This window comes from Podarcis filfolensis, assembly GCF_964270895.1.
Source record: "Podarcis filfolensis genome assembly, chromosome: 10".
Lineage (NCBI taxonomy): Eukaryota > Metazoa > Chordata > Lepidosauria > Squamata > Lacertidae > Podarcis > Podarcis filfolensis.
The window spans coordinates 48,875,188-48,899,164 of record NC_139612.1 but is presented as its reverse complement, the minus strand read 5'-3'; the positions used below and the strand labels follow the sequence as shown (position 1 = coordinate 48,899,164).

Genomic DNA, 23,977 nt, shown 5'->3' with positions numbered 1-23,977 from the left:
TCCACTGTATTCAACTGTAGTTACCGAAATTCTGCACAAAACCTAGGGGGGAAAGTCCCATTTCTGTACATATACGGGGACTTGATTCCGAGCAGGCATGCCTAGGATTGAACTGCAGGCTCCCCAGATTCAGATATACATTTGCTTTTATTATTTTCTGAAGAATAAAAATCGCAACTCAAAAGGGTCCTAGAACCGCCGCTCGATAGCATCCTGAGCACCGGCTTTTGTACTTCGCTCGCAGAAGCCCAAACACCTGGCAAATCGATGCACTCGGCGCCAGGTTCCAGCCTCTGCTCTCTTAACGGCGTCGAGAGCGGAGGAGCTCGGCGCTCGGCTGCTTCGCCTTAGCGGCTGAAACTGGCGGGCGTCCTTTTCCCACACCAAGATGGCGGCCGCTCGAAGCGGCGAGGCGATCTGAGGCTGGCCGCTCCCCCACCCCCTTCCGCCGCGGGGGAGGGAAGGCAACCTTCTGCCGGGAGGGGGCAGGTCGCTCCGTTATCTGCCCGCCGCCACTCGCTGCGTCGACAAATCCCTCCTCCCCGTTCCGGAGGCTTCTGAAGCCCGCCTGGGGTGAGCGCGCGAAGGGCGAGGGGCCACAGGGCGGCCAACGGCCGGGGCCAGTTCAAACTGAGGAGGCGGGAAAGGGGTCGCGCGGGGTCCTTGCCCCCACCCCCTCGAGGGGCGGGTGCGCATGCGCAGTGGGCGTGGTGGCTGGGCAGCCCGGGGGCGAGCGGGTTTTGCCGACAGAGGGCGTCGCTGCGCCGCTTGGACCAGGTGCAGTTCAGAAATGGGCAGCCGCAGCAGCAGCCGCAGGTGAGGAAGCGGCCGGCGACGCGGGCTTGGTCGCTGCTCTTGCTAGCTCTGGGTTCGGATGCTGCTCCGTGCAGCGGCCCGCAGGCTCCGCCCGCTGCTGTTTTCCGGCCACTGGGGCGATAATAATCGAGGCATTGTCCTTTGTCGGGAGCGATGGAAACGATCCTCCCTACTTCTTAAAACTACTTTATTTGATTTCCCCAGACAAAAGGGGTGTTGTTGTTCCTGGATCTCTGGCATCCTTCTGTGGTGTCAAGCCGGAATGTGCTCCGCTGCCGGGCTCCGAACTCGGAGGCCTTTGTGGAGCTTCGATTGGATGCCCAGAATGAATGAATGAAGGGATGGTGGCAGGCTGGTGCTGAATGGGGGAGAAATGCAGGCATTGACCCGGCCAGAAGGAAGCAGCAGGGCATGGTTGGGCTCCAGGTCAAGAGTAAAGAGCTGGCCCAGGACTTGCTGCATGGGCTGTGGTGCTCCACAAGGGCTTGGGTGTCAGGAAATAAGAAGCATCTGCTGGCCCTAATATTCAGACGCTTGCTAGTAGAATTGTAGAGTTGGAAGGGACCAAGAGTCCAACAGCCCTGCAATGCAGGAATCTTTTGCCCAACTGGGGCTCGAACCCATGTCCCCAAGATTAAGAGTCTCATGCTCTGCCAACTAAGCTAACCCAGACGTATGAACAAATACAGTAGAGCTGTTAGGAGAATAACGCTGGAAACATAAGTTGCCCGTTTCTGATCTTATAAAACCATGCGCCTTCGTAAGTCCCTTGCAGTAGAGTAATGGGTGGATGCCTTTCTTCACATAAATAACCAACGCCTGTGTGGACTTCATCGTCTGGGCGATACTGTTCCCGTACTGCCTGTGGTATACCACTCCTCCAGGCACCATGCCATTTAAAACTGTTGCTGATAACCATTGTAGTTAAATGCTTGATAGCCTATCCACTACTGGCAAGTTGGAAGCCTCGGAAGTATTCCTATGAAAGATGGTTGCATGATGTAACAAAATTAAATTGCTTGGGGTTGTTAAAATCACTTGAGAGGTAACTTGCAAGTGCTGTTCATGAACACCCATTTTTACAGAACTTGCAGCGTCCTCCTCCAAGTGTTTACTCAGAAGTAAATCCTACTTTGTTCAAGCCCACCTACTGCTAAATAATTCTATGCTATAGAATTGAGTTGTCAATCCTGTAAATCGTCCAGTCCTTTCTGCTTATAACCGGGGAGCCCTGTTTTGTACAGGGACCAATTCTGCTGAGTTACAGCTTATTGTATGTTTGTCTGTGTGAGGCCTGACCTTTGAGTACGGTACATGAAGAAACAGAGGCTTGTTTTCTAGCTTATATGCAAAAGCAAGGTTTCTGAGCTCCCTTTATTCTGTTAGTGAATTTGTTATGAATGCATCATAAACAATTAATGAGGGAATTCTAATATGCAGATAACTTTTCTTCAAAGTCTTCTTCATCAGATGAAATATTCCATTCACAGGTTGAAATATTCTTCAGGAACTTAACCCACTAGTTTACATTAATATCTCTAACAGCTGACATTGGTTAACATCTTGTATTTTTGTATTATTTGTCAAATACATTACTATAAGGAGGTCAAAACTCCCCCTTTTTAAGAACCTATGCTTTAATTCAGCATTTTTATGACAGCTGTGTATAAATGCATTCAAAATTCAAATGGTTTATACAGGGGATATCATGTTTATTCAGGAGCTGAATCTTTTTAAATTATTGTGAGACTCAAAATAAAAACTGCACAACTATGCTTTGAGAGATATTGCATGTCTGTCATTTTAAGGGGGATAAAGCATTATTCAAGAACAGAAATAGTAAGTGCCCCACTTCCTGAATCAGTATCCTTCCTGAGGCAGGTTGGGGAAATCCTGAGCATCTGAGGTGACATAGACTGGAAATGCTGCAGAGGCCCTGGAAAAAGGACTGCTTCTTTCAGTCTTCTCTCTTTCTCCTCCTTTTCCTTCCCTTTTCCTTCCCCAGTTTGGTACTCTGAACAACACCTGTGGGAATAATAGGACTAATGCCTACTATTGCTACACCATCACTAGCCTCTAAAGTTTGATATCATTGAACATCACACAGGACTGAAAAATTAAATTCTTCTCTCCAGTCAATTCACTTTATCCTAGAATAAGAGATTATAAAACTCTCATTCCCTCACCTCCATGGCTCTTACACACTTTCCTTTAAAAAATGCAGGATTCAATACAGTACTCACCCTGAACATATTGTAACAATACAAAAGCCCAATATAGTTATTTGGTCACTGTCCTTGTGTTTCATTGAAAAAGATCACATGGTGTTAATCTGTTTAAAACTAGTGGAACAGAGGCTTGGTTCTCACCTTGAAAAACATTCCTCTCCTGCCTTTTAACATGAAAATCACCTAAACCAAACTGTGCTGAATCTGGGATCTTTCTCCAAGCCTTGGAATGTCTGGAGGATAAAGATAAACTGCTGAGAAGGCACACCACTTCACCCTCCTGCTTCCCATTTCATTCTTTAAAAAAAAATCTTCATTCAGTCCCTTTCTGCATTATGATTCCACTTTATGGGAGGGTTATTCTCATTCTCTGTTTCTTAGACCTTGTCCTGTAGACGGGAACGGGGGAAGGAGCCCAGGCGTGGCAACACATTCCCAGGCCCCTGCAGGACCACCATGGCTTATGATGACTCCAAGAAAAAAGAAGGTAGGATTGTTTCATAGTCTGAGAGGTGTTACGAGGAAAATACAACCCCCCCCAGTCCGTGGAGTGAGAGACTAAGAAAGAAAGCCAGTGTCCTGCATGGATTGGGTTTCTGCAGCATTCCAGATCCCTCCCTTGTACTCAGAAAGTTAAGTGTACCTGGATTGAAACATGAGTCTCACAAGCTCCAAAGTGCTGATTAATTTTTATCAGGCTTGGCCACAAGCAACACTTCCTAACCCTTGTCAGCTCCGTAGAATTATAATTGGATTGGGGACTGGATCCAGACCTTCAACACAGCACAACACTGATACCTAGGTCCTCATTTGGCTGAGAAGCCTTTTCAGTTCTTGCTATCCAAGGGGGGAAAACCCAAGAGTAGGAATAAAACTTCAGCCTTTGATATGGCAGCCTAAAGCATTTCCCTAAAGGTTTGGAGCAGTGCTTTACAGTAGTGAGTAGATTGTGTGTATGTGTGTGTATGTGACTGCTTGCTTCCTCTTGTGCATTGTGTTTTATCTTTGGCCACAGTGACAGTTGTGAGAGCGTGCCTTGATTATTTCTGACCACGCCAGTATTTCCTCCTTCAGACTGCTTAGAGAGTGACCGAATTGATGGTGTGGGACTAGTAGCTGGCAGAACCCAGCGAGAAAAGAAACGTTCCTACAAGGACCTTCTTCGAGAAGAGGAGGAGATAGCTGCTCAGGTCAGGAAGAATTCACAGAAGAGGCTGAAGGTAAGAGAGTATGAGAAAAGCTTGCCAGTCCAACTTTGCCTCTCTCCCACCCAATTTGGACTGCTGTCTTGGTAGTAAATGCCAGATTAAGAGAAATGAGAGAACAGGATTCTTGGGGTTACAGAAACAGATGTAGAAATCATACTATTTCCCTATTTTAGAAAGTTCAATAAAATGGTATCCCCTTCTTCTAAAAAATAGGATGAGATGAATGTAACTTTTTATCATCCACTCATCTTAAACTGCTGTTTGAATTAGAGATTGAATGATCATTACAGAATAGAAATTATTCTTTTGGATGCATAGGTCATCATTATATTGTTGCAGGATGCAAACTGATATGTTGTTGTTTGCCTGATTCTGCAGGTAGCCTGAAAAATAATGAGGTGTGATCTATCATTCAATTCCCTGGGGATGTTAACACAGACAGCTTTTCCTTTTCTTTTGACCTGAAATCTCTCCTATTAGTCTAGAGGTGATTATTTGAGCTTTGCTTTTGTTTTTTTCTAAATTTTCAGCTTGGAAAAGTTGTTTTCCGCTCTTAAACAGGGAAGTTCTGCTTTCTCTTGCGAGTATCATTTCTAAATTTCACATAGCAACTCAGACCATCTTCTGTTTCAAAGCACAGAAATGCCATGCCATAGAGAGCATATTTGTTAGCTAATGTGACTTCTATGATCATCTGTATTAGAAATGATTATGTATATGCCTTCATTACTTGGTTCTTTTTCTTCTTTCCAAAATGCTGTTATCTTCTTTTGCAGGAAAGTGACATTTTCTTGCTGGGGACAGACACTTATAAGAAGAAGAGGAAGCACTCCAATGAGTACTATTACAGAGGTAAGAGTGGAAGCAACATAGGAAGGGATATGACAAAGGAGAAAAGTTGAGCGGTGATTTTAAGGTTCAGTTTGTACTTCTAAGGTTCTGCCAATAGGCTTTGTGCTTCCTGGAGGTAAAGTGAGAGGCCAGGTCCTTTCCTACAAAGCTTCCAGTCTAAAGATAGATAAGGGAGAGGCCAATCAGTGAAAGGGAGGCAGCTGTATATATTGCATATTCACTTGACAGCTAATTTATTTCCATTTACTTATAAAAATATTTATATACCACTGTTCATAAATACTATCAGAGTAGCTTACAACAGTCACACATAAGACCATACAGTAAACAACAAATAAAATTTAAAAGTCAGAAATCAGCTAACTGTTATGGAAATAGGCATTCTGAATTGCTTGAATAAGCCTGGTGGAATAGAAGGGTTTTCAGCAGGCATTTAAAGGTTGAAACGGAAGGCGCTGCTGAATCTATTGGCAGGGTATTCCACAGGGCTTGGTCGAGGCTTGGTTTTGCGTTGCTGTCAAATAAGCCTCACCAACTTATTTGTAAGTCGACTTTCATGCCTGGCCTCCCATCACAGGTGTCACTGGCTTACCAATAGGAGAAGAGGCAAGATCAGCTGTCAGTGTGTTTGTTTATCACTGCCACCTCCCCTCTCCCAGAACGTTGCACTGACACCACTCACAGGTCAGGTAAGAGCTGCCAACCATTACTGAATACACCAGAAACAAAATAGCCTCTTAAAATCCAATGTGTCCTTATATTTCAGCCTCACCAATTGGCCTCACTGATTTATAAACCAAAATTGATTTACAGTAGGATAGCTCTTAGCAGTTCAAGACCGAATATCTTCACCCGGACATGAGGCCGTGAAGTTATGATGCTGTGCAAGTGAAGATGGGTTTGTTGTTGGGTATACTTCCATTGACCCTTCTTCCCTGAACTCTTTCAGAACTTTCTTCATTTGAGTTATCCCTGCCTTTGGAATCGTCTGCAAAGAAGAGGAAAAAAGTAGTGACAAGCCAACCCTCTGCTGACACTGCCATGGATCTGCTTAAGGCCATCACCTCGCCTTTGGCCACAAGCTCCAAGTCCTCGAAGAAAACATCTGAAAAGTCATCTCATTCTTCACTCTCTGCCTCTGGCCATTCAGAAGGCAAGAAGGAACACCACAAGAAAAAACTGAGTGGCAGTAGCAGTGACCTGTCCTTGGATGAAAGTACTTTCCACAAGTCCAAAAAGGTGAAGCCCCCCTACGTGAACACTGAAATGTTGACCTTGCGTGAACCTGATGGCTTAAAGATGAAACTCATCCTCTCACCTAAGGAGAAGGGGGGAAGCACAACGGAGGAGCCCTTTCCACATCCATCAGCCACAAAGAAATCCTCTAAGAAGTCAGCTCGGGACGAACAGGGATCATTTCTCCCAAGTCATGATTCGCACGGCTTTTCGAAATCATCCCGAAAGAAGCACAAACCACTGGAGAAGGAGCCGCATCCCTCTCCAGCTGCTGAGAGCTTTAGCCCAGACACACCCCTCTTCCCTGAAGGCCAAAGCAGTGAATTTGAGCTTTCAGGCCTGGAACCACAAGCGGAATCAGGTTCTTCCTCTGGAGGTGAACTGGAAGCTGGAGAGCTAGTAATTGATGATTCGTACCGGGAGATAAAGAAGAAGAAGAAATCAAAGAAGAGCAAAAAGAAGAAGGACAAGGAGAAACACAAGGAAAAGAAGCATTCCAAATCCAAGAAGAGTTCTGGGCTTTCCGGGCTTTCCTCTTCACTGGCAGTAGCAGAAGTAACAGCTCCACTCCCAGTCTCTCCAACCAGTGCGCAGTTTGCCGCTCCTGCCCCTCCTCCTCCTCCACCTCCACCGCCACCTGTATTCCATACAGATGGCCAGAGTGAGAAGAAGAAGAAGAAAGAAGAAAAGGAGAAGGTTGAAAAAATGGACAAAGAAAAGGTAAAAAGGAAAAAGTGGCAGCACAAGTGGGTGATTAGAAATGCTGAGGACTGTTGTTCCCAAAATAGAGGGCTCTAGACTGTTCTTTGCAGTTTTGTTAGTTAACTTCAGAAATAGGAACCAAATATATAAATTATCTTGATTGTTGTCTTTCTGAACTGCAGATAAGCAGAAACACTCTAAAGGAGTACACTTCTCCCCCCCCCCCCCCGAATGTGCTTAACATTGAAACAAATTGGTTTCTGCTTTAGAAATATTTAGGTAAAAGTAGCTGGTAGAAGTAGCTATTTTATTCATTGATGGCAGCCCTGTACTGCCCAGTAGCTGAAGCTCTTTGAGTCATGTATATAAACATTGATAAAATACAATGAGAATAACAAAACAATTGCGGAATAAAATAAGAAACTTTAAAATTGCAATATAAAACACAGCACACCAGATACAAATCAATAAAAGTTAAATACAAATAGGCATTGAAACTTTTAAAAGCAAAACCTCAAAATGCACAAAAAAATGAAATTCCCTGTCACAAAATGCAACTAGAACAATGGGAGTTTCGAACACTGGCCCTACAGTAAATGTCTAAATTCAATTAATGTCTCTACCATACAGGATGCTGTCCAACTAAGTTATGCAGAGTATACCCATGGAAATTAATAATACTAAGTCATGGTGTAGTGAGATATAGCCCACACTGAGTTTGAAAAAAGGCTTTTATGTAAATGAAAAACCAATTGGATCCTTTCTGAAATATGAACATGTATACTCTACCTGCCAAACATAGGCATATCAATTTAACCTAATGAAAATAAATTGCTGTAGTCTGCCCGGTACCTTTCAGACATCTACCTATCAAGGTAAGAGTGAAGCAGAGAAGATCCATACTGGAAAGAAGAGAAAACAAAAATGCCCACTGTGCAGTATATCCCCATACTTAACTTTGTTTGTATGCTGTTATGGGGCTTATTGTAAGAAAGACCCAATATCAGTCAATCAGTTATTTTACTTGTTTCCGCCTTTCTAAAGTTAAACCACACTCAAGCCATGGTTTACAACATATAAAAAATTTCTAGCAAAAGTAGTCATAAACAATAAACAAGACATCAAAAAGTACACAACCAAATTGAACCATTTCCACATAACTCATAAGATACAAAATAAAGATACAAAAAATTAACAGCAACACCCCTCCCACACACACAAAACCACTTAAACAATGCCTCAGCTCAATATTCTGTTCAGCAGCCTCAGCTTTCATAGCAGAAGTCAGTCACAACCCTGTCCTCCCAGGCCAGGTAGAGAAAGACCTGCAAGGCAGGGAGCAAGTCTTCCAGGACTCATAGCCAAGATGGTCTATATGGGAAAGGGTTAAATACATTCTAGCTGTCAGTAGAGAAGGAACAGTGCAACAAAGCGATGCAAGGCCTAGTTGTAGGAAAGAGTGGTTTAAATGGTATTGTTTACGACTGCCACAGCTAGAGTAGTATATCCAAAAAAATTGAAAGAAAGAGATACAAAAGAAATTTGGCAGAATAAATTGATAGAATACACAGAATTAGTAACTGAAATTAAGAAATAAGGATGAGTCACAGATAAGATGCGTGGAAGTGCTTTGAAGAGTATCTTAGAGGGTATAATAGTCAATTTAACCTACAAGTAGGAATGAACATATGAGCAGCAGATAACACTAATTAAAGGAAGACACACACTAACTAAAGGAATGGGTGGAATATGCAGCCGACAAAAGACTACCATGGAGAGAGATGGACTGGGAAGTCTGAAGATAAGAGATAAATGATGAATATTGTATGACGTATATATAAGTTGTAAAAATGCTTTAAAAATAGTAACAACAAATGGTATTACTTAGTTGTAAATTAACATGCTTTAATGGTCAGATTCCCGCCATTGTTTAAGAAATAGGAAGAAGTATCAGTAGGAAACTTGATTTAAATCAGACTTACATTGACTTTTTTTCTTTTTGATATAAATAACATTGATGCTAAGCAATCTACTGATTAAAAATCCATTAAAAAGCATGGGAAAATAAAAGAGTACTTGCCTGGTACTGAAAAGGTTACCAAGTATGCACCAGGCATGCCTTTCTGAGAAAGATGATGCAGTGCTGCCACAGAGAATACCTTCTCTTTCATATCCATCCTCTGGGTCTCATTTGGCACTGCCACTCAGAGAGGTCTCCAACAATGACCTCAAGGACTGAGTAAGAATATAAGTAGCTAAATAACATACATCATACAAAAACTCAGCTTGAAATTAACCCACTTCTAACTTGTCGAAGAGAATGCACCAGGAGATTATTTTCTTTGGGGATTTCTAAAGGAGCTTGAATATTTTACAACATATTCCAACATAAACTTCTTGCTTTCTTTTTCCTCTTCCTGATTAGCCAAAGAAGAAGAACATGTCTGCCTACCAAGTATTCTGTAAAGAGTATCGTGTGAACATTGTGGCTGAGCATCCAGGAATAGGTAATAGAAGTGTCCGGTAAGGTTTGGGAGATATCCAGTTGTGGCATCCCGCTTGGACACACTGCACTTCACTTTCTCTCTTTCCCCCTGCAGCCCACCTGTATATCCCCCAAATCTGCTCCAGAGAATTGGGGGACCTTTTGGAAAGGAGTGGTAGGGGAGAGATAGGTAGGGGAATGCCTGACATCTTTACTGGCATGATGTTGGATCCTGCCCATTGGGCCACTGCAAAATGAAAGCACAAGCTGTGGAGAAGAAATGTTTTAATATTTGAAAGAACTCTGCTCCAGCAAAGGCTCTGTGTTCCCATTATGAATCTGGGCGATACACTTTTTCAGAAAGCATATAACCAATCATTCTGGGCCGTCTCTTTGGTATTAAAGTGGCAGCAGAAATAAAAATGGCACTAAGGGTTGTAATGCAAATGCCATTCTTCTTCAAGGTGTGATTATCAAGCAGGGCATTCAAAAATCCTTTACTCAGGCTGTTTCAAAGGATTCAAGATTGTTCTGTGCACATGACTTTTGGAGCTTGGGGAGTGTAGATCAGCATACTTGTCTCCTCTGCAGAACCCCATGTAAAGGGACTGAAGGGTGTGTTTTTTTCAAACTTAAGAAATACAACCATATCAGACCTCCAGATCCCTATTAGAAACAGGCAATTGTGGTTTATGTCGTAAACCAAAAATGATTAGCACCCTTGCTAGGAACAAACACGTTAGCGTTTAAATTGTGGATACTAGGAGGGTAGGCAGACATACAATATTTTTTTCTCTGGGTAGATGACAGGATTAAATGCCACATATATGCATAGCAGTAGAAATTACCTTACATTCTGCTGTCACATATCCTCCCAAACATAGAATTCTGAATTTCTTAGCTCCTGCTCTTTTCCACTTTTTGTCCCAAGTCCTGACCACATAACGTGCATTACAACATTGTGTGGGATGGACTAGACCAGCCACTAATGTAAGAGAGCTTTAAAAGGGGGATTAGACAAATTCATAGAGAATAAGGTTACTTTTCATGATGGCTGTGTGATGCCTCCAGAATCAGTATACCTCTAAATATTGTTCATTGGGGAACCAAAGTGGGATTGGTGCTGCACTCATGTCCTCCTAGTGGGCTTTCCATAGGCATGTAGTTGGCCCCTGTGAGGGGAAAAGGTGGGCTAGCTAGGTCTCTGGTATGTTCCAGCAGGGCTCTTCTTATGTTCTTGCTCTTATTCCTCGCTGTGATTTTTTTGCAACTGTTCCATGGATTGTTTTTCCATGTATGTAGACAATAATGAGATATTTTAGCATCGTATGTATTGTAAACAATGAGTCCTATAACGGTTCAAGTAGTTAACTGAATGTACATAGAAAATCTCTGCTTTTCTCTGAATGGCTTACTTTCCCTGTTTTCCCGTTAGATTTTGGTGATCTGAGCAAAAAGCTGGCAGAAGTTTGGAAGCAGCTTCCGGAGAAAGATAAGCTGGTAAATATCTGATAAACATTTGTACAGAAAATGACACGTGTAGGCAGAAAACTGACTTGGTCCTGGAATACTGCCACCATGGCTCTTGTATTTATTACCTTCCAAATCTGTGTATTGCATATCACCTACCCCTGCTTGCGAATGGGAAATGTTTGGTATTGATTCATATTCTCTCTCTCTCTCTCTCTCTCTCTCTCTCTCTCTCTCTCTCACACACACACACACACACACACACACACTTGGCCAGACATCCTGCTTTATAATTGCTCCATCTGTATGGTTGGACAGCTGATGTTGCCTTTTTTAACACTAGTTTTGTTTTCCCTATTCTTTTCAGGTTTGGAAGCAGAAGGCGCAGTATTTGCAACACAAGCAGAATAAAGCAGAGGCTACAACAGTGAAGAGGAAAGCAACCTCATCAGAGGGTGCACCAAAACTGAAAGGTAATCTCTATATTCCACTGTTTCTTACATACCATTCTTAAAATGAGGCTGTTCAAGTGTAAGACGAGGTTGTCTGTTAGTCCATTATGAGTGTGTGTGTAATCCAGGATCTTCAAAGATCCTCAGTATTTATCCCACACAGCTTTAGATGGCAGACCCTCCATGTTGCTTTATGCAGATGGCATGCCCTTTGTATCTTCATCCATGCTTAGTATGAGGGACCCCTTTAAGATTTTGAATTTTTTTCATTTTGAAAAAAAAGAACATCTACCTTTGATCTATGCTAAAACAAAACTTAATTTGCTTGATAAAAGGCCTAGGCCACATACACAGACAGTAATACTACAGTGGTACCTCGGGTTACAACACCTCAGGTTACAAACACTTCAGGTTACAAACTCTGCTAACCCGGAAGTAGTACCTTGGGTTAAGAACTTTGCCCCAGGATGAGAACAGAAATCGTACAGCGGCAGCGGGAGGCCCCATTAGCTAAAGTGGTACCTCAGGTTAAGAACGGTTTCAGGTTAAGAATGGCCCTCCAGAATTAATTAAGTTCTTAAAAGAGGTACCACTGTAATTTGGAATACTTTAAGGACTTTAAATATTTAGGAATGCAGTTTAATCAAAATCATACCTGGATATCCACAGGACTTCCAAACCTATAAGTAAGGCCATATGCTTGCTTTCAGGAGTTAATCTAAGATCTGCACTTAAAAGATTTTTCTGGGGAAAGTTATTCCACATGTGGTATATGGTACAGAATATAAAGCAGCTCAACAAATGCTGTTGGAGCAAATTCCCAATAGATTGTACAAATTAGGACAACAATGTGAAACCTGAATAATTAAGGACAGACTGATTCTCAGTTTCCTTAAGGCTGTTGCTACTGTAGCTGCAAAACAGTTGAACACATTTTTGCTTCAACAAGCTTCTCTCTCTGGATGGAAAGGTTTAAAACAGTAAAAAAATGAACGCCTATCTTTTGCTTTTTGTAGTGTTTTGAAAACTATTTTTTAGCAGTTTTGTGGTATGTTTGTGAATCAGCTAGAGCCAAATGTAAGAGATGATTCATAAATAAATAAAACTGCATTAAAAATAAAGTAAGTTAAAGAAATAGTGTGGGCTAAACTTCTATGGCCATACAGTTTGGCTATGTAAACTGTGCAGTTGATGCAGAGTTTTCATAATATGTAAAATGCAGAAATAAGTGTTTTACTTTCTGTTTTCAGCTTCTCTAACAGGGGCACTTTCACCCCATAAGAAGTCTCCATCTAGCACTGTAGTGCTATCTGCATCACCTGTCAAAGTTCCTGAAACGGATCCCATAGATGTAGCTGCACATCTGCAATTGCTGGGTGAATCTCTAAGTCTTATTGGCCACAGGCTACAGGAGACAGAGGTAGGTGCAGGAACCTTCGCACGCGAATGTAGTCATTTCATTTTTAAACAAGAGAGCTATTTTATTCACAAAGTTCAAATAACTAATTGGAATAAGCTGAATTGAACAAGTTTGCCTGTTCTGCATACTGCATTCAGTGCCACATTGAACGAACTTTATTTGCTCCAAGGGCTCTTATTTGTGTACAGTCATACCTCGTGTTACGTTTGCTTCATGTTGCGGCTTTTCAGGTTACGAACGCGGCAAACCCGGAATTGTTTACTTCCAGGTTCGCAGTACGTGTGAAGCGATCTGCACTCTATCGCACACACGCAGTAGCGACACTCTACTTACAGACTTTTTGGGGTGCAAACGGCACCCTGAAACAAATTGCGTTCTTAAGTAGAGGTACCACTGTATCAAGACTCCACTTTTCAGGTTAAGCAAGCTTCATTCCTGAGTTGCCATCATTTTTTTAAAAATCTCATGGTTTCCAATTCTATGTCAAGATGTTTGGTTGAACTAAGGTTTATATATATATAAAGCAGAATAAATGCTTTCCAAAATACATATAAAACACAGCTCTTGCTTGGCTACTGCTGCATTTGAGGGATTAGATGGAAACTGTTGATCACATTAGTCTGTTATACAAACTACCCGCAGCCATGTCATGGCATCATTCTGGGATGACTGCCTGTGCAGAACAAGATGACACGCCCTGCATTACTGCTAATGACATTAAATTAAAATGCCCAAATGGGGATTTTGGCAGCTACCCAAACAGTTTGCCCTGAAATGATGAATCCATTAAGAGTGAAAAGCTCTTGCATTGTAAAGTAGCATGAAGTAACAATCCACCCAAATTGATTTTACCCTCATTTACTAGTTTAACTACATTTTGTGTCTGGGTATACAATTCCTGAGTACATTTCCCTTTATTCGTATTCTTTATTTACTTTTTGCTTTCAGGTGATTTTTTTGTTTCCAACTTTGTTTATATGACTTACATCTGCTACAGTCAGGCTCTGTTGCTGGGCCTCCCATGGTATGTGGTTGGACACTGAATAGAGACCAGAATGGCCTGATTCAGCAGGCTCCTCTTATGTTCTTAATATAAGACAGGGTTTCCCCAAAGTTAGGTCTCTAGCAGTTTTTGGACTACAATTCTTATAATCACTGCTAGCCAGGGATGGTGGGAGTTGTAGATCAAAAAACAAACAGCTGGATACCCAAGTTTGGGAAACCCTGCTAGGATATGAAATTGAGATCTATTGCCTCTGAACATGGAAGTTTAATATAGCCCAGGGGTGTGGATCCTTAAGCCCAGGGGCCAAATGCAACCCAGTCCTGTCCGTGAATCTTGGGACTCTCCCCAGCCATACACACTCTTCCCTGGCGATAGATTGCTTGCTTGTTTTTGTTTGGCTGGAATGAGTCCTTGAACTCTGAGAAGGACTTTTGCTTGCTTGCCTGGATGGGCACTTGAGGGGGGGTGTCAAAAAAACCAGCCTCTTGTACAGAGATAAGATTTACATTAATTGTTCTGCCCTTTACTAGAATGTGTCTCCTGCCCCTCCCTGAACAGAATGAAACCCTTGAGCTGGAAAGGCTTTCCAACCCCTCATATAGACTACAATTTGTGGCTTGTAGTCATGATGACTATATGGAAGCTCCAGGTACAGTGCACAGCAGGACAGCAGCAGCACATCAAACATTTAAGCATCACAGTAAGGAAGTACAGGGTGGGAGCACCTTACTGGTATCTTGCGCAAAGCTGCTTTGTCATCTGCTGCGCTCCCATATTTATCATTCTGCCTGGTGCTTTAGACATAGGGCGCAGGGTTGCAGCCATGGTGTGTTGAGTAGAAGTGGCCAGAAATAACTTCAAAAATGAGAAAGTATGTCTTCCATCTCTGTTCTTTCATTCCTGCATTTGAGCTTCATCTTTTCTAAGAGAAGAGCGCTGTTAGAATTCCTGCTCTGTGGTTGCAGTCATAGGATTGTTGTCTTTCACATGACTGTGTATGTTTTAACTCCACAGAGTGGGAAGTGACGGAAACAGGATGTTTGTGTTACTGTGTTCCGTGAAGTGGGAATATTGTCCTTTGTTCTTTTTCTCTTTGCTGTCTGATGCTAGAGAGAGAGGAAGCCATGTTGCAGTGCTCTGGGTGTGTTTATATGTAAATAAAGTAGATTAGCCAAAATGCTGAGTTGCAGAGGTCTGTCACGCGAACTGCGCAGACTCTGCGGATCCCTAAGTGCCGATGTCTGTTGGCATCGGTTGCTGTGATGTTCGGGCTGAAGAAAGCTTTTGAAGCTCCCAAACAATTGACCAGGAGGGAGAAAACATGCCAGTTGGGCATGTGTCTCTGCCAGGGTCCTACTCAAGAGTAGGATGAGCTCCTGACAAGCGCTTCAATAAGCCAATCAGGGTTGCCAGCTCCATGAGAATGAGAGAATCTGTGCTGGGCCTAAGACAAAGATAACAAACTGACATCAAGACAAATCTCTTACTACTACTTCCTTTTTTCCTTCCCAGGGTATGGTAGCTGTATCAGGAAGTTTATCTGTGCTCCTGGATTCAATCATTTGTGCTCTAGGCCCTTTGGCATGCCTGACATCCCAGCTCCCTGAACTAAATGGCTGCCCCAAACACGTTTTGGTAAGTTCTGTGTTGTTTTGGAATGCCAAGGTCTCACACTATTTCTTACAGCTTCCGTCTGCCCATGAAAGGCATGGTTTTTGCCATAATTGTTGCACACCTTCAGCACTTTGCTTTATATGTAGGATACTCCCGTGTTAGTACCCTCTTCTCTCACAGCTTAAGGAATTTATAGAAAGGAAATGCTGGTTGAACTTAGCAGGATTCAAGTTGTCTTATTTTCTATCTGCCCTTCTGCACAACCATGTATTTTTAGTCCTGGAGTAGCCAGTGTGGTGCCTTCGAGCTGTTGTTGGACTCCAACTCCCATCAGCCCTAGCAAGCATGGTCAATGGTCAGTAACAATGGGAGTTGTATTCTTTACAACATATGGAGGGTGCAATACTGGCACCCATTGGCTGGGTTGAACATTCAGTTTGTATGTAATTTGTTGGTGGTGTCCACATGTCTTCCTTGTTGCACTTCAGTCCCACCTTTTCCTGTGTTCAAAGCACACTTTTTTTGTATGTGAGATGATGCAATATACACTCCATACCAGATTTTGTATTCATTGTATATGAATAGAATATTTAGAGGATTAGTGTGGTGTAGTGGTTAAACTGCTGGACTAGGACTTAGGAGACCAGGGTTCAAATCCCAGCCCTGCTCTGCACCTCACTGGATGACCCTGGGCCAGTCATACAATTGTAGAGTCCTTTCTAGCCACTGTCTCTCAGCCTAACATAAGTCACAGGGATGTTGTTGTGAGGATTAAATGAGAAGGGGCAAAACTATGTACGCCACCTTGAGCTCATGGGGGGGGGGGAGGTGGGATATAAATAATGATTTTGTTATTGAAAGAAAGCTTGTGTAAAGTAAAAAAAAATAGAAGACAGTGCATTTTAGAAAACAATATGACATCCTTATCCTACTTTTTCTCCAATGAATGCAAGGCAACATAGATGGTACCCATGTCCCCTTATCAAATCAACCCTGTGGGATAGGTTAGCCTGAACGGTGGTGGCTGGCTCAAGTTCACCTAATGAGAATTGAACCCAAGTCTCCCCCCATTCTAAATTAACCCTTTAACCATCACAGCACATTGGCTGTGAAGCACACCTAATTATGTTGAGAGTTGCTTCATTTGTCCCAGGCAGCTGAAACATTTATTAAAGGCTGTTCCTCCTGCAACCTGCTGTTAATATTTTCTACCAGCAGGCGGCTGTGTTACGTAAGAACTGCAATTTTATAAAAACATGTCCTGAATTTATTTTAAATATTCATATCCTGCCTTTTCTAGGATGCTCAAGGCACCTTCCATGTTAAAAATTAAAGCACAATGCAGCAAGCTAATACATTCAGTGCTAAAAAGCAGAAAATCAGTAAAACCTAATTCTGAGCAGTCCAGTTTTGCTAACCATGGTGAATGTTCCATTGCCCTTTCTTCTCTAACTTGGAGTTGAGGAAGCAGTGGGGATCATCTCTTAAGACTTGCAATGAGCTTTGGGGGTTACAACAGAAGTACAGAAAGATATCTGTTCCCCTTTCCAGTTCCACAGAGGGCTGAGTCTTGCCATTTTGAGTCTCTGTGATCAGTATGAAGCCTTTGGCTCTGGGGGGCAAGGTGGCCATTTTGGCTATGAGTAGCAAAGATAAAGCACACCCTCAGTGACCCAGTTTTACTGTCTACTCAGAAGTGAATTAGATAGGACCTAACTGCAATCTTAGGGCTAGTTTCCTGGGTGTAAACCCCTGCAAGCATCATGGAGCTTATTGCTCATGTGCTGAAAGTCCTGAGGACCACAGTCCAGCTACCAAGACCAGCCAAATGTTGTGGCCCTGGCTTCTATAGAATTGGGTGCCACAAAATCATTGGTGCTGAAATATTTCTTTATTGGCTTAGTGATGGCTATCAAAGCCCAGGGCAAATGAAAATATTCCCCAGTACCTCTGAAAGATCCACAGGCTTTTGTGCATCTCCAAAGGAAGCACTCTGTCTACCTTTGTCATGTCTTTAGGTGTTTGGTTTTTCCTAAGTCATTTGTTCTGCTGCATTAATGTCAAAGGCATGCTTGTTTTTTTTATAAGATACTGATTCAATTTAATATTTCTCTCTCCCTCTCTCCCCCCGGCCACCTTTCCAGTCAAACACATTGGACAACATTGCATACATCATGCCTGGACTCTGACAGGAAAAGGATAATGGGAAGTGACGTGCTGCCAAGTAACTGAAGTGTGTACAGATACACTATCCTAGTTCTTCCAGAGGACAATGTATAGGGCTTTGAGTTTTTCTCTCTGTAATATATCAAATAGAATTGTAACTATTTTGCTTGATTTTATGAAAAGTTTCAACTGTAATTTGTGGGAATCGGTTTTGTCTCAGATTGGATGTCTCTACAATTAGAGTTGGGAAATATTTTGATAGATTAGCCTTAATATGGTTGGGTTGTTGTTGTTGTTTTTTTTTAATGAATTGGTTTTACTTGGAAAAGTCAAGCAAGTTTGGTTGAAGTTTGGTTGGCTTGCACGTTGTTAAAATAACGCTGGGAAAGAAAGTTGAGGGGATAGTGTTTTGCTGAGGGCTTGTGCTGGCACCAGGAATCCTCATTAAATCTTCCAGTTGTAAGTAGGTTGCTAAATACAGATTCAGGTGTGGTGAGTGAATTCTCAAATTCTTAGGAGAAACAAGGGCTTCTTAAGCAGTAGTAGTAAATCCTAGTGAAAGCCTGCATCACTTTTTCACAGGTTGTAACTAATCAATGGATTGTGGTATTTTAAAACTGTGCTGGGATATTCTAAAGAGGAGGATCTACAAGCCCTACCTTCAACTCCTCCTGATTTTAGCTAATTTCTCTTCCCCTCTGCTATCTCTCTACCCCCACCCCCAGTACCCTTCAAAAACTAGTACCTAAGGTAACACCATAAAAGACTGAGGGCCGGGGCTCCTCCAGCTCCCTTACAGTTCACATACTGATTTATAATTGCTTATCACCAGCAGTGAACTGACGTGGTCCTCCTCTCATGGTGCTGAAATGTGTGCTGTAGAGGCAGTGATTAAGCTGAAATTTAAGGGCTTTTAGCTGAGAGGAAGACAATGAGAGGGCAGGTCCTTTATCCCAGCCACAGGATTTAGCGCTTTGAGTGCCTGTTGCTCTTTGAGGAAGCACTTCCCTCACACCTAGGATGAAGTGTGGCATTTTTAACATGTGTATTTACATTTTCATATACTGCATCTGTAGTAGATTAATTTATATTGTATATTTCTGTATATAGCTATAATGAAAGGAAAAATTCCCTCCATCAACCATGTATGGAAAACGAGAACTATGTGTTTTTACCTGGATACCCTGCCAGAATTGCATTTTATCTGCCGTTTTCAAGAAGGAAATAGTAGCGGTGGGATTTGGATGGTGGATGGAAACAAAAATTGAAAACTTTATATTCTGCCCTAAGTTCCCTTGCCACTTGTTATTTAGAAAACTGAAAAGTGGCAGACAGTGGGATAATTTTGGTTCCAGGACTAGCCACAAATTCCATATTCTGTCTTCAGACCCCTAGGGTGGTCTTGGCAGTTTAAAAGCCCCTACCCACATTCCGCCCAGCTGGCTCAAGCCCAGTAGGGAATTGACAATGGCAGTAGAACCACCTTTGCATTCCACGTGCTCCACCCACTTTAGGATCCACAGGCTCAGTGTATGAAAATTATTTCTGCCCACTTTTTCTGCAAGAAGTTTCTGCAAACTTCTTGGCAACGTTTTAATAAAAAAGTTCTCACTTTCTTCACAAGTTTTCCCTAGTTAATCCCAAGGGGGACAGGTTAGCTGTATTAGGTGCTATTCTGTAAACAAACCCATGTGCTGGGAGCTAACGTCTTGATTTTTACAGAGCCTTTTGTGTCTCAAGTAACATTTGAGTGGTGAAGAGAATCCTGGCGCAATCACTTTAAACCTAGATAATTGTCAGAAACTTCCTTTGAGTCAAACAGTCAAAGGGGCTCTACTTCAGTTCTGCCATCTGCACTATGGCAAACTTGACTTTTTAAAAGATAAATGTACTGATGTATTTTTATTTAAAATTTGTAAACATTTGTATAATCTGTGTTGTGTGACATTTGGTACTGGAGAGCTTTGGATATACCCCTCATACTTTTTTACATTTGTTATTTCCTGCCATCTAGTCCAAATTGCATTGTATAAATGTTTTGCTAATGTATATAAACTTTTTAAAAAATCGGAACTTGAATCTTGATTAATTTCATATGCCTCATGACCACCAATATTTCATCTATGAGATGTTTGGTCTTGGCAAATTACTTGTTTTTTTAAAAAATCAGTTTTACAACATCCCTGTTCATAACCCCCACACTCCACAACTATATAAGTTCTCTATTTTGTAATTTTTACATGCCTCAGTATAGTCCATAACTATCTTTCTACTTTCACTCATTCTACCAGTTTTCTTTAGATTGAAAGCAAGCAGTATGATCTACCAGTAACGGTCACTGTGTTAACTCATTGATTGCAATTGGGTTTCTGTGTAATTCTTAAGACTTTGTCAGAAGGTGTCTTTACATAAGCAACACTGGCTAGGAGACCTTTTTTCCTAACCTGTTCTTCATGAATTGCTGGTTCTCTGGAACTACTGTTTTGTTTTATGTTACACATTTTCATTGATACTATTTTTGAAATTTAATATTGAAACTACTCTGGAAGAGTGCTACTCAGAAAGGTGGCATATAAATATTTTAAAATAATGCCAAAGTTGCAGGTTTGATCCCTGTATGCGACAGCTGCATATTCCAGCATTGCAGGGGGTTGGACTAAATGCTCCTCAGGGTCCTTTCCAACTCTACAAATTATGTGATTCTGAATGACTTTGTGCCTGCTATGCTGCCCAAGTTGAAATACTGTCCAGTGCTGTAATTGCCTAGATATGAAACAGCCATGAGGAATCCTAGTGTGTTCATTTGAAGAACACAATGGTTCACCTATATACTGTATGTTGTCAAATCTGGAAACCATTTACTCTTCAAGTGAACATTCCTGTGGGTGATTCTTTTGTTTGTGAGGTTTTTTGTGTTAGGCAGGATTTAAACACACTCCCAAAGGAAGTTCTAGTGACCGAGAATGCTGGAAGCAGTTTAAAATTTCTATGTGTGTTTTTAATTGCTGTGTTAACAGACAAACCTGCCTCTCCAACTAAGCACCAGGCTATGAAGCCCATCATCTTTCCCAATCATATCTGTATCCTGTTCTTAATCCAAGACTAGCTCCAAGCTAGTTTGCTACAGTTTCAGCAGCTGCTGAGGTTTTTGCTCCTGTGCTTCTTTAGTCTGGATGGTAACAGAGGAAAAACATTTTCGTTTGGCAGGCGCCACAAGGATCCATGAAACCCGCAGGTACGATTGCAAAAGACCTGCACTGGCCACGTTTCTATTTCAAAAGCAGCAACTGCCTAAGGAACATATTAGACCACAGGGCAGGGGTGGAGAGAATGTGGGCGTGTTTGTGTCCCAGTTAACGATCCTCTGTGACGTCACCCGCCACCGTCATAAACCAATCGACCTCTCCGCTGAAAACCTCTACTCCCAAGCATGCTCGCAAAGAAGCAAGTCCCACACTCATTAGGGCTTGCTCTCCCGGCGAGCATGTTTGGGATCGGGCTCTTCCCCTTGGCGCGCTGAGTCATCCCTTCCGTAAAGCTCCCCAACAACATCGCCTTTGAAGTTCAGCTTGGAACGCGCCGGGGCGCTGACGTCACGAGGGCGGGGGTGGGAGGGAGGCCCGCGGACACGCCTCTCTCGGTCCCGAGGAGGTCACGTGACGCGCTCTCGCGGGCCATGTCAGCTGATCTCTGCTGAGCTGTGCGGCAGCGGTGATGGAGTTTCTCCTGGGCAACCCTTTCAGCTCTCCCGTGGGGCAGCGCATCGGTAAGAACGCCGAACCTGGCCGCGGCCCTCCTTTTACCAACTCCGCAAATTCGCTTCTGTGGCGTTTGCGCGTATTTCCCTTCCCTCCCCCCCTCCCGTCGAGGTTCTTACCTCAGGCGGGGGGGGGGTTACCTTTACGGTGAATAGGCGGGGTTCAGGGTACCTGGACCAATGGGAAGACGGGATTATGTTGATCGGCAACGAGTGCTAGCCAATGGGGAGCGAGCTAGGAGGTGGGCTCTCGGGGCTGCCCTCCTAAGCCAATCGGGGCTTGTGGTGGGGGGGGAGACGGGAGGAGTCTCGCGCACTAGATAAAAAGTTTTCTCATTTAAAGGGGCCGCGCCCCGCTCCGAGTGGGCGCCACGCCCCCTAGAGCCAAAGCCTCTTCGCTGCTCACCCCGACCACCTTCCCAAAGCGAGGGGAGTGGGGGGCAGGGGCTGCCTGAGGACAATATGGAGCGGTTGTAAAGTACCTGGCTGAGGGGAAAGTCCCGCTGCCCTCCTCGGCTGCCAACCTAATGGCTCTGTGTAGAGGCGTGGAGGAAGCTGCGGGTGTCGCAACGGCATTTGTTGGCAGGCCACTTTAAACAGGTGCTGCTTTCTGGCCTTCTGTTTGCACCTCCGTGCAGCACTCCACGCAAGCTGGTCTTTGACCTAGAGATCTCAAAAGACAGTCCTAAAAGTTGGTAGTCACATATGGTTGTTCCGAGGAGAGACATAGAGAGAAGCGCCTTTCCAGAGAAACAGGCTTGATATTCTTTCCAGGGAACCACTAAATGTGTACATGCAGGGCCGGATTTAGGTTTGATCAGGTCCTAAGCTACTGAAGGTGATGGGGCCCTTTATATGTCCAGTTGTCCTTCGTCAACAACCAATTGTCGCTGCTTTTTTGTTGAATATATGCTGTATGGTAATTTATGGACCTAATAGGTATCTAAAGCCATTTGCACATAACAAAATATGTATTTTATCAAAGTAATACACAGCACAAAACACTGTTGCTGTACGTAGGTTTTATTTTATTTGTTTTTTATCTTATATTTTGGAAATGTACATCCAGGTTTTTTTCCTTTAATTTTTTTTTTGAGGGGGGTCAAGAGAGTGAGGCCTTAAGCTATAGCTTGTTTAGCTTATATGTAAATCCTGCACTGTGTACATGGATGGGGTAGGCACAGGTTGTGGCCCTTCATCTATGGGTTCATGTGCTGGGATGGCAGGAGCAGCACTGGGTAGCTGGCAGTGTTGCACTGGGTATTGTGGGAAATTTAAACGGCAGTGAGACCCAGCTGCCTGACACTTTGGATTGTCTAGCCACAAAAAGAGAGCCAGTGGTGGATCCCGGTGGCGGGCCTGCTAGGATGTTTAGCAGATGACTATCACTGATACTGGCTCTGAGTTGGAAGGCAGGGAAAATTTTATTTCTGAGGCAATCCAATGGTATCTGTAGGATGTGTGCTACAAGTGATTATAAAGCTGAGGGCAGATAAATCCCTTGGGATTCCTTGTAAACTACACAAACAGGAACACTACAGAGGCAGATTTAGGGGAGTGTGATCAGTTTGGTTGCACTGTGCACAGAGCTTTGGGGTGCCACAATTTTGACTGCCACTGCACCCCACACCAGAAAGTGGGGGGAGTGGAGTGGGATGCCTAATCCTGTATATTTTCTCCAGGTTTCATTAGTTAAGGATGCACTAAAGGCTGGCAGAAATTAAATGCTCTGTTCTGTCATTCATATCCATCTTCTGACAATGCTATGTTCACTTAAAGCTTCCATAGTGCATGGGAAAATTCTGGAGATTATCAGACCCACTGGTGAGTCAGGATCCAGTAGGTGGAGATTACTGTATTTTTTATTTTTAAAATAAAAGTTAAGATGATGATATAGATATTACGTGGTTAAAATCGGGCATTTTCTGTCCAGTGTAGATTTAATCCCTTTAAATGGTTATTGGTCATGGGTTTGTGACTGATTAATAAAGGATGATTCAGAAGTTGAAACATGAGGAAGAGCTAGCATAAAATGACAGTTCTCTTCGTAGTTACTTATTTCTTTCCCATGGCACACACTGATTTGGCTGTACTGAACTGAGAATGTCTGTCTTCAGAAACAGATAGGTAGCCGTGTTGGTCTGCCATAGTCAAAACAAAACAAAAATTTTCTTTGGTGTAAGGTTTGGCCTGTTTGTCCAAATGCCAACAGTGTCCTTCAGCTCTCTATATTGGACAAACAGGCCAAACCTTACGCCAAAGAATAAACGGACATAAATTGGACATCAAGAATCACAAGACAGAGAAACCAGTAGGAGAACACTTCAATCTCCCAGGACATTCTATACAAGATCTCAAAGTAGCTGTATTACTACAAAGGAATTTCAGAAATAGACTGGAAAGAGAAGCTGCTGAATTGCAACTCATTACCAAACTTAAAACCATGGAGAGACCTGGTCTGAACAAAGACATTGGATTCTTATCTCATTATACATGACAAAGCCATTTTTCACCTTCTCACCCCTTGCTTTTTCCTGTAAGACCTATTGCAGTCGTTAAGAGTCG

General features: G+C 42.8%; 2 protein-coding genes across 10 annotated transcripts in view; both read left to right on the top strand.

Moving 5' to 3' along the window:
- The first annotated feature begins 308 nt into the window (after window positions 1–308).
- On the top strand, window positions 309–19,724 carry HMGXB4 (HMG-box containing 4). Of its 5 annotated transcripts, none has more exons than XM_083574018.1 (11): window positions 309–573; window positions 3,426–3,531; window positions 4,060–4,264; window positions 5,029–5,104; window positions 6,054–7,060; window positions 9,468–9,549; window positions 10,963–11,027; window positions 11,365–11,470; window positions 12,700–12,869; window positions 15,388–15,510; window positions 17,634–19,724. In XM_083574018.1, the coding sequence occupies exons 5-11, from the start codon at window positions 6,146–6,148 to the stop codon at window positions 17,676–17,678; spliced, it is 1,506 nt and encodes a 501-aa protein (XP_083430144.1). In that variant the 5' UTR covers window positions 309–573; window positions 3,426–3,531; window positions 4,060–4,264; window positions 5,029–5,104; window positions 6,054–6,145; the 3' UTR covers window positions 17,679–19,724. The 5 variants fall into 5 exon arrangements, with proteins under 5 accessions (XP_083430144.1, XP_083430141.1, XP_083430143.1 ...); XM_083574015.1 differs by having other exon boundaries at window positions 334–573; window positions 4,119–4,264; XM_083574016.1 differs by lacking the exon at window positions 309–573 and adding an exon at window positions 654–1,504 and having other exon boundaries at window positions 2,537–3,531; window positions 4,119–4,264.
- Window positions 19,725–21,080: 1,356 nt separating this feature from the next.
- TOM1 (target of myb1 membrane trafficking protein) overlaps window positions 21,081–23,977 on the top strand; it is a 31,420-nt gene continuing 28,523 nt past the window's right edge. For 3 of the 5 annotated variants that reach the window (XM_083574025.1, XM_083574026.1, XM_083574024.1), the window contains exon 1: window positions 21,262–21,421. In XM_083574025.1, coding sequence (XP_083430151.1) covers window positions 21,370–21,421 — 52 coding nt within the window. In that variant the 5' untranslated portion in view covers window positions 21,262–21,369. Of the gene's footprint in view, window positions 21,422–21,846; window positions 22,013–23,977 lie in introns of those variants that run through there. The other 2 variants (XM_083574027.1, XM_083574028.1) reach the window with 2 other exon arrangements.